This window comes from Phyllostomus discolor, chromosome 4 (assembly GCF_004126475.2).
Source record: "Phyllostomus discolor isolate MPI-MPIP mPhyDis1 chromosome 4, mPhyDis1.pri.v3, whole genome shotgun sequence".
Taxonomy (NCBI): Eukaryota; Metazoa; Chordata; class Mammalia; order Chiroptera; family Phyllostomidae; genus Phyllostomus; species Phyllostomus discolor.
In genome coordinates this window covers 137,603,325-137,619,233 of record NC_040906.2, presented here as the reverse complement: position 1 = coordinate 137,619,233, position 15,909 = coordinate 137,603,325, and the positions used below count along the sequence as shown (strand labels likewise).

At 37.7% G+C, this 15,909-nt stretch overlaps 1 protein-coding gene across 28 annotated transcripts in view; it reads right to left on the bottom strand.

Annotated features, from left to right (window-relative positions):
- The window catches only part of RIMS1 (regulating synaptic membrane exocytosis 1), a 420,732-nt gene that overhangs the window by 229,204 nt on the left and 175,619 nt on the right, over positions 1–15,909 (bottom strand). For all 28 annotated transcript variants that reach the window (XM_036024349.1, XM_036024352.1, XM_036024323.1 and 25 more), the window contains one exon: positions 1,698–1,911. In XM_036024349.1, coding sequence (XP_035880242.1) covers positions 1,698–1,911 — 214 coding nt within the window. The remainder of the gene's footprint in view (positions 1–1,697; positions 1,912–15,909) is intronic.

Sequence of the window (15,909 nt, the reverse complement as noted above, 5' to 3'; positions counted from 1 at the left end):
TTGAATGCTTTCTATTAGCATACTAGTGCCTCAAAAATTTAGACATGTTTACAGCACTGGGCGAGTAGCTGTTATTTAAGTTGACTGAGGAAACTACATCAAATAGGACTACATCTCATAGAGAAGAAATAAGTCAAAATAATCCAATTTAAAAAAGGTATTTTAACTTAGAAATCTGAATAACTTCCATGAGTGAAACTTAGTATTTGTATTTCCTTAGCATGATATGGAATTATTCTCATGGAGGCTAATCATAGTTTAGTTACTGAACAGGGACCAGCCTGGTGCAGGCCTGCCTCAGGTCCGCCTATAGTGTGAGTTCTTGACTTTGTATAGGAAGATTTCACAGCACAAGTCCAGGTGATTTTGAGAGTATGCTTATTAAGGCTGGGGACAGTGAGACAAGGGAGGACTTACGGTAGAAGTAACAGGAGAACCTATGCAGTGCTCTGCTTTGGCTCCCTAGAAAGGTTACAGGAAAGGAGTGAGCCAAGGCCGGGCTGCTGTTAGCTCACTGGGAAGTCAGAGAAAGGGCCTTGGGGACAGGTTTAGGGGGTAAGTCCAGGTCAAGCTGCCACTGCCCATTGTTCCCCTGGCTGCAAGTTTCCTGGGAACCCTTTGAGTTTAGGAGGAAGTAAAAAATGTTCCTGCCTGGGAGGGGACTTGCAAGTGCTCTAGAGGGAGCTGGAATCTAAAGATTCCAGCCCTGAATCTTTGTCCTGAGGACTTTTTCTCTTTATTCTGTGGGTGATCATCTTAGGGAGGGTTTCAGCAGAATATTCATCGTTTTTCCAGGTGCATTTTTGATATGCCGAGGTGCAAAATGAACACACAGGGAGGTTTGGGAATATCTTTGGTTGCTATACTCTTTTACTTTTATCTTGGGTCTGTTTGGCTTTAATGGCTTTTTTTGTTGTTGTTGTTATTTGTTCCCCTGATTTCATCTGTCCTTGGGCTTAGCTGGTACAAATGGCATTAATTTTGTCTCTGTTCTCTGTTTTCCCAGGCCAGATAGACTTATGCTATGCATTCTTTGATTAGGGAAGAGAGGTATAAACAATTTGTTCTCAAGTATCCTTGGTTCGGGGAGAGAATTCTTGTGATTTACCAGCTGGCTGTTAAGTTGCTCAAATTATTTGGTCTTGCTTAGTTTTCTTGTCTCAGTTTTCCCATTCTACTTGCCCAGGAATTTGCCTAGCTTCTTACTATCCTGTCACAGTTTTATATATATTATTATCTTGGATTAAATTTAACACTACAAAGTTTACTTTGCATTTTACCTTCATTTAATCTGAAACCAATGTTGCAGAAACTAAAGTAGGAGTTTGTTTTATTTTGTTTTTCACAAGAACTTCCATAACAACTTTCAAGAGATTTACAACTCAGGATACTATATCTACATTTACTACATTCCTCAGAAGATAAATTTACTCCTACAGATAAATCAGTTGGTTTTGAATGGGAATCATGTATTAAGATACACAGATACAGAACCTATCTTTTTTATGAATGATTTTCATCACTATTCCACTGCTATGATCCTTATGTAAAGCAAAAGGACAAAATGAGGAGGAGCATAGTAATGTGCACACTTATGCCTGTGTCTGCTCTCTGACACGCATGTGCTGCTGTTTCTTTGGAGAAGTGTGCATCGGTATCCGCATTTGGAATTTCTCTCACACCCCCAGAATACTCACATTGTTGGATCGCAGAGACACACGGCCTCCGCAGCGGGCACAGAACTTGGTGCGGCAGTAGGAGCAGAGATGGCCGCATCCATCAGCAAACTTTGTTTTATGACAGATTCCACAAGTCGGAGCATCATCTTTGTGCTCACCCTGGTAACGCCGTGCTTCTTCCCCTATTTTTCTCACTTGTTCCTTATAGCTTTCAAATTGCTGATGCAATCTCCTGGCAAAAGAAAGAATGGTCCCAAACTAAGTAAAACAAAACTAAGTAAAATGGAAGACAAACATTTTTTTTCTAAGAGAATAGAAGCACAGCTATTTGAACTAAAGCAAGACATACAAAGCAACTTCCCCTCCTAATCTTACCTACAAAGGTAACAAATGTATTAGCATGTGTTCAATTAGGCCCAGTTTGGCTTACTAGCCCTGAACCAGAGAAATGCACATAGACTGTATATAATCACTGCTTGTCCCAACAGTGGAATTCACGTATTCACGCCATGCCTCTGCTTCTTTTAGACAGCATTTCAACTGGGTCTCAACACCTTCCACTCGTGTGTGTGTGTGGGTGTGTGTGTGTGTGTAACTGAAGCAAAAGTTATACAAAATACTTAGCCTAACTATATATGTGCTCTGATACATTCTATCTTACTCTAAGTTTAATACTGATTACTATTTTTAAAAACTCTATCACAGTAAATTGATTCCATGACCCACTATTTATGCATGATCCATACTTGGAAAAAGACTATTTTAAACTATGTTGCTAGGCAATCTGTCTTCCACAAAATCCTTCACCACATTCCTGAAGGCCATTTATTTTGCATGCATCAAATATTTCATACAATATATAGTATGATAGCTTAAACATTGTATTTGAGCTTGCTAGTTCTTCCAAGTCGCATTAAAAGCTCGAAACCACACCTTGTAAGAATTCAGATTTTCATATACCCCACTTTTGCTTGGATCTCTCTGAGGTTATATGTATGGGGGTTGCTACTAGTCTTTACTGGTAACTACTGGTGGTAGGACAATCAAAGTCATTGAGGCAAATGATCTCCTATATGAATATTCACAGTTATGCTCTGGCTGGTGTGGCTCAGTGGAATGAGTGGCAGCCTGCTAACCAAAGGGTCGCTGTTTTGATTCCCAATCAGAGCACATCCCTGGGTTATGGGCCAGGTCCCCAGTAGGGGGTGTGCAAGAGGCAACCACACACTGATACTTCTCTCCCTCTCCTAATTCCTTCCCCTCTCTCTAAAATTAAATAAACAAAATCTTTAAAAAAAATTCACATTTAATGCAATTCAAATTTCCTCTTCTCCCCACCAGTCCAAGTCCCTCAGTCTTAAATCACTACAAGAAGAAACCATTAGCTGCTCTGTGTAGAACACTATGATATCCAGTGAAAGGATGCCTTGGTTTAATAAATGAGAACTGAGAGAGTCTTCCTAGGCCTAGCCAACACTCATTGGCTTTTACATCAACAGAGAAGCTCCTGGGAGGTGGCTAATCAAATGTACCCATGTATCTGAGCTAGTTTGCTGGATGTGAGTATTCCCTGGGACACAGAGCACACACATGCTATTGGTAATTCAGGCAGTTAGCTTGATGCACTGCATCGAACCTAACTGTGGGGACCTGGTACTCCCTGGAAACAAAACCAAGTGAGTTAAGTCTGCCAGCAAAGTGCTGGGATTTCATTACATTTTCCTCTTAACAGTAATGGCTTTTGAGCAGAAATTTACTGATTGCTTTTAAAATTCTTTCTCACTTTCTCCATTGACACTTTTTTCCTGTTTAATTCCATACTTGAAGCAAATATAGTTGCACTATCTATAAAGTAGTTTATAATCTGAAACCTTTGCAATTGAATGGCTACCTTCAGTTCATAGAAGGATGTAGTGATATGTTATTTAGTAAATGCAAGAATATTTGATCAACTTATTGAAGGTATTTGATACATTAATTTTTTATAGTTTAAACGCTATCAATCTAGGATCAAGTTGGTAAAAGAAAACCATGAATATCTACTATTTCAAAAGTAGTCATACAAAATAGCACTAAAAATCTTATAGCTTCTATTAAAGAAAATAATTATTAAGGAGTGGGGGTAGGAAAATACTTCAAATCGAAGAAACTGAAATAACCTCTAAGCACAGAGACAGCCCATGAGTAAACATGCATTGTTGGAACTGCCAGATCAAATCTACTTGACTATAAATGCAAAGGAGAAAGCCAGGCTAAGGGAAAAGTTTTCCTATAAACTAATTTTGTAAAACATAACATGATTTAATATGGCTGTTGGCAAACTTTATGGTAAGAGGCCAGATTGTAAATATTTTAGAACTTGTGGGCCACATAATCTCTGTTTCAACTCTACTGCTGTAAATAGATAATACACATAATAATAAATGTGACAAGGTTCCAATAAAACTTTATTACTGAAACAGATGCTAGGCCACTGAAGAGGTTTGACAATTCCTGATAGTATATGCTTTATGTTATACTAAGATAGTTTGAAATTCAAAGTCTCTTTGTTTTGTTAAACTCAAATATAAGACTTTTCTCCATCCTCTAGGGCCCCATCAAAAAGCCATCTATTTCAGGAAATCTTTTATTCTGTGTGTGAGTGCAGAACACGACCACTGAGGTGAAACCTAACTTTACTGCCATCTATAGCATTTCATGCGGTTAATCATAGACTACTTGTTTTTACTTACCATATATTATTACCATTTCTGAAAATGACACCTCCCTTCTACCAAACAGTAAATTAACCCACACCGAGGCTCTGTGACCAAGACTGTGCTTTAACTTTTGTGTAGGTGATGGAAAATAAAATTTTAGATAGCCACCAAAAACAATGGAAATAGAGCATACAATATCCAAACCAGTAGAGGGCAACACATGAATGAGGATAAAATCAGTCCAAAGTAGACAAAAACTGTTCACAAAGCAGGGCAATTAGAAATTGTGGTCTGGAATGATAGTCCAGCCCACGTTCCTGTTCACCTGTCCAACTCATTTCCCAGTGTGTTCCTTTCTCATTTTTAGCAGCAGACATTATGAAAGAAAGAAGAAAGGAAGAGAGTTAGGGCTGGGGGCGGGGAGGAGAAAGGAGCCACATTCAATACTCCCACTTCCTGAAAATCTGCCTGCTCTCTAGCCTTCTGCAATGCTCTACTGAACTGTCTCTGAAAATCCAGCCTTGATGCACTTTTTTTCAATTTGTATTCTCCTTACATTACTCTGATATCTCACACAGTTAAGATGTTGTCTCACCATGAAATATGCCTTTGGAATCAGGATACTGGGAGTGAAACCATAAACAGCACATTTATTTTTTTATCTGATGTTTTAATGCTTTAATCTATATCAAATATGTGACAGGGTTCTATTATGAATAATAAATGGAAATACATATTTTATTATATGGTATTACAGTAAATGCAGGACTGCAAATGTAAAATCTTTTTGTGAAACTTATTTGTACATTTCAATTTTAGAATTAACAATATATTATTATTGTTAGCTAGGTTGACAAAATATATGATCACAAATCTCACATTTAAATTATCTAACTAGAAAATGGAGAGTGTTATAAAATATGCAATGCTTTCAAAAGAAAAATCATTGATGTAGAAACCTTGATTTTCTCCCTGGATGTTTCCATTGCTTTGCTATGTAAAATCATTGCATTATTTTTATATCTGTGCACTCAATTCAAGGAATTCCAAGATTCCAGATGTAAAGAAGTGGGGTAATTAAGGGCATATATTTGAAGGAAATAAAGATGATGAACAAGTTGTATAACATTCTTTAAATGTCAAAAAAAACCTAGATATCATCCTATTTTCAACATAAGTAATTTAAATAAGAAATTATTAATGACATTCTTACCAATTAAGTGTTTGTTGATCACTTACGATAAAGAAGGCACACAGAACGATGCTAAGTGATTGGTCACAGTGAAATGCAGAGAAATCTTTGTAATTGGCACAGCACCTCACTTATTTCTGTTTTGTGTTTTTCCTTCTTCCATCCCCAAAGTGGTCAGAAGCTAGAAAAACACAATTCTGCTGTTCTTCCTGACTATCCTTTGGGAAGTCTAGGATAGATTTTCTGGGAGGAGGAGCAATGGGAGCTAGTATTTCCACATTTCCAAAGCTTCAGTGGCGGGTTCAGAGGGAGTGCTTTCCCAAAAATGAAGAGAGTGGCAAAGATCAGAGCAGTTTGCACATGAGACCCTAAACTGGAGAATTGCTCTGGGATGTGCATACAATGGCAGGAAGGCATGGGTACTGAAAACAATAGGCATGGCCTCTGTTTCCCTTCCCGGGCTGGGCACAGAACACAGAGAACGGGGCACCGGCAAGGGCCCATGCAGTTAGTGACACAGAGATTAAAGCCAGGAGAGTTGTTCTGAGACCTAGAGCATGTCCGGGAGAGAGTCCTGATGATAACTGAAAATAAGCAGTTTCCTAGCCTGAGAGATTGATTAGAAGCTTACTTCAAAAAATTTTGACCTCACACTCTATCGTCAAAAAAATCACAATACCCTCAACTCTAAATGACTCCAAGGAATGTACAGCCTACTTAGGAAGTACAAGGTCCAGCACAAATAATGCCTCTTTTTTTATTACAAAATCTTTTATTAGAAAGTCATAAGCATGTAATTCTACAACATAACAATTTCACACTGGAGCACACCATATGACACTTTAGGTGAAATGTTCAAATTAAAACTATAAATTATTATACCTACATTATTACCCTACCAACCACACTCAAGCAGGCATTACGTCTGCTAGACACTGTATATGAACATAAGTTAGTAGTTTGTGGTAATGTATGCCAAGTGACAAAGAATGGAAGCAAGTTGGTCAGCAGAGAGTAATAACTCTGGATAAAATGATGAGGCATATTTCTTTCACTTAGTTGGTCAAAAACACATTCCTAGATAACTTAGAACTTAGACTATTATTTGAAATAATAAAAATTCGGTACACGTTAATGTTAATAGAATAACTAAAGCAAACAATAGATAATAAGATAATAATTGCAAATCCTCCCAGATTTCTCAGAAATATAGATGAAATTACCTTTTAAAATCTATGAATATCAGCAAATAAGCATTCAGTTTATATGGTCTTCTGAGTGACAGCCCAGTAATCATACATAAATGACTGTGAAGTGAACACATATATGAACTTTAAAAATGGTTTCCTGGGCCCAAAACACAATAGTCTGTTTTTTAGTGAAACTGTCTCTTCAATTCTACTCTGTAACAGAGAGAAGCAATAAAATTCCACTCCATTTCAGTGATGACTAATTTTTTAATGATAATTAGAAATAACAAACCCTGGTATCAGAACAAAGTTGAAAATAATTAACATTATATAGCCTTTTAAGTAGAAAGATTAAGTAATAGAATTTGGTGCTACAGAATTGTTGGACAGAAGACAGGAGCTGTCTTGGCTACATCTCTAGAAATGACATCCAAACAAAAGCACGAGACCAGCTACTCCAAGTTCCTCAGTTAAAAAGCTGTAGAGCAGAAAGCCAGGCTCCAAATGGCTGGGGCGCGAATCCCACCACTTCCGTGGAGGTGCTCTGAGCTAGAAATCCAGTCATGGCCCCACTGAACCAGTTAGAGAGACCAGCAAAATGCATGCCCAGGGTGCTGACATGACTCCTTGTAGCTCAGTTTCAAGTCAGGTCTCATGGAAAAACATTCGACTGTCGGGACCTAAATTACATCAGGGATTCTACCTATACAGAGTCTATGATGACGTTGTGAGACCTGGTTTTCTACTCTAGCTACAATCCTCTGATTTATACTGAATTTCTTAATTCCTGAATTTTTTAATTCCACTGCACCCAAGGTGCGTGATATCTAAATCTAGGATTTCCCTTGATAAAAATAATGTCCGCCACATAACTAAATTTTAATTGTAAATGAGAAAAGGTTGGCATTGCCTATATGAAAATGTGCTGGAAAAAGTTTCTGTTATATATTTTAATCTGATAGCCATAACTGCTTAAAACTTAAAATTTTATGAATCACAGATGTATGTACATATGAGTATTTTTAGGCTCTAAAAATAATCAGAGTAAGGGCTATGAGGAGAGAGGGATGAATAGGTGGCGCGCACAGTGGGGCTTTAGGATAATCACACTACTCTGCACAATGCTACCATGGTGGGCGCATGTCACTACACATTTGTCCAAATCCATGGATTAGGATTAGGGTTTGCAACACCAAGAGTGAACCCTAAAAGAAACTACGGACTTTGGGTGACAACGATGTATCCATGCGGGTTAATCTGTTGTAACGAATGTACCACTCCTGGGAGTGTTAGTAATGAAGAAGGTTATGCATGTGTGGGAGCAGGCAGTGTGTGGAAAATCGCTGTCCCTTCCTCACAATTTTGCTATGAATCTGAAACTGCTCTAAAAGATAAAGTCTACAAAAAGTTGAACCTCCAGAAAAGGGTATACAATATATGATATACAGAATATGTATATATCTAAACATTTCAGTAATATGGCCCTTTGTCACAGATAGATATTGAGTAATTTAAAAAAATCACTACAGTTAAAAAATATTTTTCAGCTTGTGTCTAATCATACTGAAGACTTTAAAAGGAGTATACTTTTTACTTACTGCAAATGCCCAGCAGATGGCACTAAAGATTTTTATTTTACATTTAATTCCTTTATATTTGAACTATTTTTCTTCAATGTGTTAAAGAAAATTAGTACAATCAGCAGGGGGTATAACTTATTAGGAAAAAATGTGTTTTCAGAGGTGGCTGAAAAAGAACAAAAGAGAAAATTATAAAGTGCTGAAATTTCTGCTCTTTTGTGGAGGGCCCTCATTTTAAATGTCCTTTAAAAAATTAGGTTAGCAGTGGAATCACTGGGTCAAAAGACATTTCCATTTTTAGTTTTTTAAGGAAATTCCATATTGTTTTCCACAGTGGCTGTATCAGTCTGCATGCTCACCAACAGTGCACTAGGGTACACCTTTTCTCCACAACTTTACCAGCACTTGTTGTTTGTTGGTTTATTAATGATGGCCATTTTGGCAGGTGTGAGATGATATCTCACTGTGGTTTTAATTTAATTTAATCTGATGGCTAGTGAGCTGAACATCTTTACATATGTCTATGGGCCATCTGTCTTCCTTGGAGAAGTATCTATTCAGATCCTTTGTCCATTTAATTTTATTGTTTGTCTTCCTGGTGTTGAATCATATGAGTTCTTTATATATTTTGGAGCTCAAACCCTTGTCTGATGTATCATAGGCACATACCCTAAGAATCTTGAATTGCCAATTCAATAGAATGTATGCACCCCTATCTTCATAGCAGTGCTATTTACAATAGCCAAGTGCTGGAAACAGCCTAAGTACCCAACAGTAAATGAGCAGATCAAAAAACTGTGGTACATTTACACAATAGAATACTATGCAGCAGAAAGAAAGAAGGAACTCCTACCTTGTATAATAGTGTGGATGGAACTGGAGAATATTATGCTAAGTGAAATAAACCAGTTGGTAAAAGACAAATACCATACGATCTCACCGATAAGAGGAATCTAATAAACAAAATAAACTAACAAACAAAATAGAACCACAGGCATGGAAACATGGAACAGATTGAAAGTGACCAGAGGGGAGGGGGGAGGATAATGGTGGAAACAAGGGGAAGGGATTGATCAAAGAACATGTGTGAATGACCCATGGGCATGGACAATAGTGTGGAGATGGGCTGTGGGAGCAGGGGGTGGGATGGACAGAGGAGGGCAAAAGGGGAAAAACTGGGACAACTACAACAGGATAACTATAAAAAAAGATTTAATAAAATTATATGTTAAGGATTTTGTTGTATTTTTTCTTTCTTTTTATGCCCTCCATTTAGCATTGCTAGAAACGTAGTTCATCCAATCAGCATCCTACAGTGTTCTGAAAGCACTGAGAGACGACACTTAGGAAAAGTAAGAGCATAACTGATGATTAGCTATTAGTGTTTTATAGCCTGTGACTTCAGTCAAGCATTTATTTTTAATTCTGCTTTCAATTTACCACAGGAGGCCACTCCTGAGTAAGCATTGAACGAAAACATCTCAGGACATGGACATGGAGCCCACTAGCATACGCTTATTTTTGCTTCACTTCATGTCCCAAGAAAAACCTTCCCTGCGCTCCTGACACTGGGGGTGGTGGTCGGGGGCGGGGGGGGGGGGGGACGGGCACTGCATGCACAGAAGCTTTGTGTGTTAGGGCCTAGAATATTGTTCCTAGATTAGGGAACAATGTCAGTGCTTTCTAATATTTGAGACAGACCAGAGGTCTAAAACTAAAATTCTGGCATGAGAGGGAATGATTTTAGTACTTTGACAATATCCATTTATAGCACAGTTCAAGAGAAGAAAATCAAGTGAAAGGAAGAGAAACCACAAATAGTCTATGAAGTAGGAATAAAGTTTTAGAAAGGAGCGAAGTCAGTTTTTAAGAAAAGAATCTAACAGGTAATATGGGTACCTGCCATCCCTACGATAGATATGTAATTCATTAATATCAAATACCATAGACCTAATTATATTTCATGTAAGCCTTTCCAAAATGTGCCATTTGATCATGCTAATCTACCTAATACACAAAAGGCAAACTCCGTGTGTTGGCAATTTTGAAGGTGGCAGTGTCTACATGAATGATCAAGCCAGCGTTCAGTAATCAGTTCCTGTGTGCATCTTCTGGAATGCCCAACACACTCTAAATTTGCCTTTGCTGTATTCTTGACTATTTTCACCAGACTCACTATGTTTTATTACTAGAGAATAAAAAAAAAATCTACCTTACTCTAAAAATGGATTTTTTGGGAAGGGATTAAGTACAATAGAATAGGTCAGGCACAAGTCTTAGGTTGGCCAGCTCAGAACCAAATCTGGCTGTATTTTTTAGCATCATGACCATAAAGAAATTATTTAAACTATTCCTCAGTTTCCTCATTTACCGACTGGTAATAATGGCAACTTGATAGGATCACTGGGAGGGCTAATGAGATGATCAATGTAAAGTGCTTAGTACAATGCCTAGTACATGGTAAGAGCTCAATAAATGTGAGCTTTATTATTAAACATAGGCATAGATAATACATGAGGAAAGAAAATACTTTGCTTTTAAGTTTCTGAGTACATTTAGATGGTAACTTTAGAATGGAGCTACAACTGGCAAGACTTCCTGGCATATAGGTACCAGTATGACTGACCTGCATCATCTATCAATACTGCTACTTAGGGGCAAACAGGTCATCATCTAAGATGAAAGCCAGAGAGAAAGGTGAGCCACTAGTATAATTTGTTTTGTAGAAAATCCAGGATACAGCCACTGGAAGGGGACACCCATGTGCCAATTCACAGAAACAGAAAGAAAATAAAGCAGATTCTAAAATCTGAATGTTGAAAAAGAATATTATCCTTAGATTATTTCAAACAGAAATAAAATTGCCCAAGTCATAATTATTCCCAATGCTCTCAAACAGTGGAGAAATGAATAATATATAGAAGACTTATGACCTGCCAAAAAGTTTTCTCTTTCACTTTTAATGTCTAATAAATTTGTGCACATTGAATGTACCTTTATTAGTGAGTTAACTGCATTTTACTGCTTGTTCTTTTGAATGATACAATCTGGGATGTGGTGGCTAAGGTGGCTTTCAATGTAAGTTGGATGAAGAATTGTTACCTTACATTTGTAATTGATCAAAACAATTCATTTAGAATGTCAGTGGTCTCAGAAAGCCCTGTGAAGTGCTTTGTTTCCCAGAAATCACAGAGCCATGTGGAGTAAATGACATGTAAAACATCCCCTCACTTCCAGACATGTAATCACTCTGTCTCCATGGACAAATTCTACCATTAGTCAAGCTTGGTGCTTACCCACTCCAGTTACCAGGTTCATAATTACACCTTCTGCAGCATTTCTATCTTACCTGGTCAGAGGTTCGGTACCACCTACTTATCTCTAGTGAGGGGGTAATAAAGACATGTGAATCCTACTTTGGGTATAGAAGGATAACATATTGCCTGCTTTGTGTCCTCAGGAAGTGAGTGCAGCATATTTCTTTGGTGTTGGGTTCAATCTATGTGTGTACCAATACTTGAGACAACGGCAGAGCCCCGGGGTTCTAAGGCCAAACTTCCTGGGTTTGAACCTTTTCTAGGCTCTTCCTCTTACTAACTTTATGTCCAGGTAAGTTATTTAACACTCTAGGACCCCAGTTCTTCATATGTAAAATGCAGATGACAATGCCTACCTACTGCAGGGTTGTTTTGGGGATTAAAATAGCATATTATATATATGTATATACAAATATAGATATATCTCACATAGGGAGGTGTTGAACAATTAGTAAGCACTCTGTAAAATATTACCTATTTTTATAACGTACTGAGAAAACACTGAACAAAATGAGATAAAAGCATCTGCTTTTGTTCTGTGACATCTAACATTACATAATAGATTATAATATGTAAGTGAAATCTAGAACTATGAAATAAAGTGTCTAGGTGCCCAGAACTTTCAAAGCAGCACCAGCAAATATATTATTACTTTGAAAGCCTAAATTAACTATCTGAGAAATAATAAATTTATTCCATAAAGGCTTCCTCTTTTTCATTTTTAAAAAGCAGAGAAATACAAGCTTTCTGGATTTTACTCACACAGTGCACTGAATTAGTCAGCCATCATTAGGTACGGAATTTTCTAAGCCATTCTGGAGTGCATTTCAAGACAAGTGACAAGATATAATTTCCTTCCCATTATATTTGCTAATGGTGACATCTGTTTTCATCTTTTAATTAAAATACATCGTTAATATGCATTTAAGACATCACTATCATCTAAATAATATAACAGGTGTCATAAATAACTTAAGTTTTTTTAGACCCATGAAAGGGAGATCATAAAGCAGATAATTCAAATGGTTTTGCAAATGCAGAAGCTAAAATTCCAGAGGATGTCAGAAGAATTTAACTTACACAAATGTTATGTGTACTCTGTATCTCTCCCATGTTACCCAGAATCTCTACCATTACGTAATCAGTTCCACACAGCCTCTTCTACCTCCACCAGCCACTGAGTGGGAATAATCAAGTCTATTTTTAAAACTTAATATCTTATATCAGGTACTAAGAATATGTCATAATCAACTTTTACTAATCACAGTGTGCACAAAGCTAGAAACAGTCCATTTTACATTTTATAATATTGCATTATCTATGAATAACTTTGAACAATATCAAAGCACTCAATATTATAACTGCATTTAATTCAGTAGAATATACCAGAACCCTGGACAGAAAATCTAACAGTTTTTGTCACTGTAATGATCCCATCATTAAGAATGATTTAATTGTAGCTCAACAACCTGATCAAAATTGTACCAGTCAGTCAAAAAGAGAATACTTTGCTATACTTCTCTTGTGATTAACACACTGTTTTATCCTTTTGGGGGCATATTTCTCTTAAGTATCTGATTAACCTCCTCTCACAGATTACAACCACCTCAAAACCTGGGTCCCCACCTCTCTTACCCAACTCAGTAACCTGCATCAAGCCCCATAGAACAGGCAATCAGCAAATACTTAAGAGTTCAATTAAATTGGCAGCTATTCAGTGCAATGGCCCAGGAAAGGCACTGTCAGTCCTAAAGAGGAATCTACTACTCCCCTTTCTTATTTATTAATATTTTACCATCATCAGAGGATTCCCAATGCTAAATAATGTTGTGGTTACTACCAATGTCCCTGATTTTTAAAGTATAAATGAGGAAGTCAGAAGAGGCTTGAAGGAAATGGTAAAATATGAGGAAAAACCTGAAACAGGTGAAAGTCAATAGCAAGTCATGAAAAGCAGACTTAAAGAGGGAAGAGCAAGGGTGAAGTTGAAGGCCTGAGGTTGGAGCCAGACTAGTGAATCTAAGGAAGAGACAGGCAGCTGTGTGGCTGGAGAGGACTGGACAAGGACAGAGGAGGGGAGAGGGGCAGGTTATGCAAGTCTCACAGGCCGTGGTAAGTGAAGTATTTGGCTTGGACTCTGGGTGAATGGGCAGCCAATGGAAAAGTCTGAATGGGATCAGATGACTGGACTTGAAATATGCACAGGCTCCCTGTGGCTCTCATGTTTGTAATAGGAGGTGGCAGGGATGGCAGCAGACATGCCACTCAGAAGGACTTGCAGAAATCCAGGTTAGAGATGATGGACCATAGCTCAGAAGGTAGAGGTGGTATGAAACACTCAGATGCTTCTTCCTTTTATCTTGCTTTAAACCTTCCCAGAGTGGATGCAGGTAGGCATATTTTATTTTCATGACAATAGCAGAGTTTTTTTTATTTATTTTCAGGTTACAGTTTTGTTTCATGCTGTATATCTTTTTTCACCATCTAAGACAATTATTGTTGAATCACACACCAAATGAGTTCGAGTTTTCTCAGGCTGAGTGACAGCAAAGAAAATCATCTCTGAAGGAATTACCACATAATCAGAATGAGACACAGAAGTACAATGAAGCTTTATCTCATAGTTAAAAATACTCAAATTCATCTCAAGGAAAAATGAATGAGGTACCCATCAAGCACCTACCAAATTTCAGAAACCTGGCAATTACTGAAGCATCAAGGCAAACCTGAACTGATGATGTATTAAATCACTTTAACATTACCAGAAATGTCATTGATTTTATATGTTCTATTAATAATGTACAGGAAATGTAAATGTGCAGTGATCTCATGTAAGGGAATCATATGTTAATAGTGCTTCCTCAGCCATTTTTCATTTTTTCTTGCTCCAGTGCTAAGCCACAGTGGTCACAACTTTTGTGTCCAAGGCACAGATGACAGTAGAGATGGTATTAAATGGTCATTAGAATGCAGCTCTGCATTAGAAGGGGACAAAAACAGCTTTAATTTTTAACACTTTTAAAATAAATTTTTCCTGTTTGCTTTTGTAATAGATTTCACCTTCCCTTAGGTATTTATAGAAATCTAAACTATAGTGTTTAATGTTAATTTCCTCAAACACATGAACTGCTTTAGGTTGCAGTGTGGTGTGTGTGTGTGTGTGTGTGTGGTATATATTAAACTTGGTTAGATAATACAGGGTACTGCAGAGCCTCAAGGTCTTTATTTTAATATGAGTTCTCATTGTGCAATGCTATAAATACAGATATAGAAGGAAGGCATGAGGCATTGGTTCAGCTGCAAAGGAAATGCTCCTTTGAATAATGCTGTAACAGCTTGGTTTTGTTTATTTGTCTTATATCATTTTTGGCTTTGTTTTGATTCTCCGTAGTCTAGGAAAAAGCTCCTTGTTAATGGAGGTTCTCAGTGAATAGTGAACCAAAGAAAGGCCCTTTATATCAACCTGTCTTTACTCCCACCAAAGGCCCTTGTGAATCTGAACAAGTGTCTTTGGCCCATCGCACAAGGGAAGGCAAGGTCCCAGATGGTGGCATGAGGGAAGCAACAGCAGCCTCTGAGCAGTGAGCTCTGGGCATGGCTGCTGCAGCCACCATCAGTTTTGTGAGGACAGGCATCCTTGCCAACATAAAAAGAAAGATTTTCACAGTAAAGGGTCAATAGGCTAGAGAGACCATACATATGATATTACAGAATGGGACTGAGGAGAAAAAGAGAAATAAGGAATTCTCAGTGTGACTACAGGCAAAGAGGGAGGTAACATTTCATATTAATTACTCACATCTAAGACCTGGGGTGTACAGTATGTCTCCTGCCTAAAAATAATTTAAACAGCCTGGCTAGGAGCACCGCTAATTTGTCTCTGTGCGCATCCTGCTGCTCACCTTTCTATAGAAGCTATGTAAAAAAGGCATTTTAAGAGAGCTATTTCTAAACACTTCGTTCCAGCTTCACCAAGTAATCAGGTTGCAGGATTCATGTATAAATATTCTTGGCTTTAAGGATACATGAGTTAGAGCTTTTGAAAAATTCCTTCTGGATTTTGTTTTAGCTTGGAATACCCTCATAGTAACAGAAGTGCAGGGCGTGAGGCAAGGTTTTTTATAAATTCTAAATAACTTTGCTATTATCTAAAGTGAAGCTATCCTCTCCCTTTTACCTCAGAGTTAACAAAGGGCCAAAGGAGAGTTTCATCCAAGGTCCCAGGTCAGCATCTCCTGGGTAAGAGCATCAC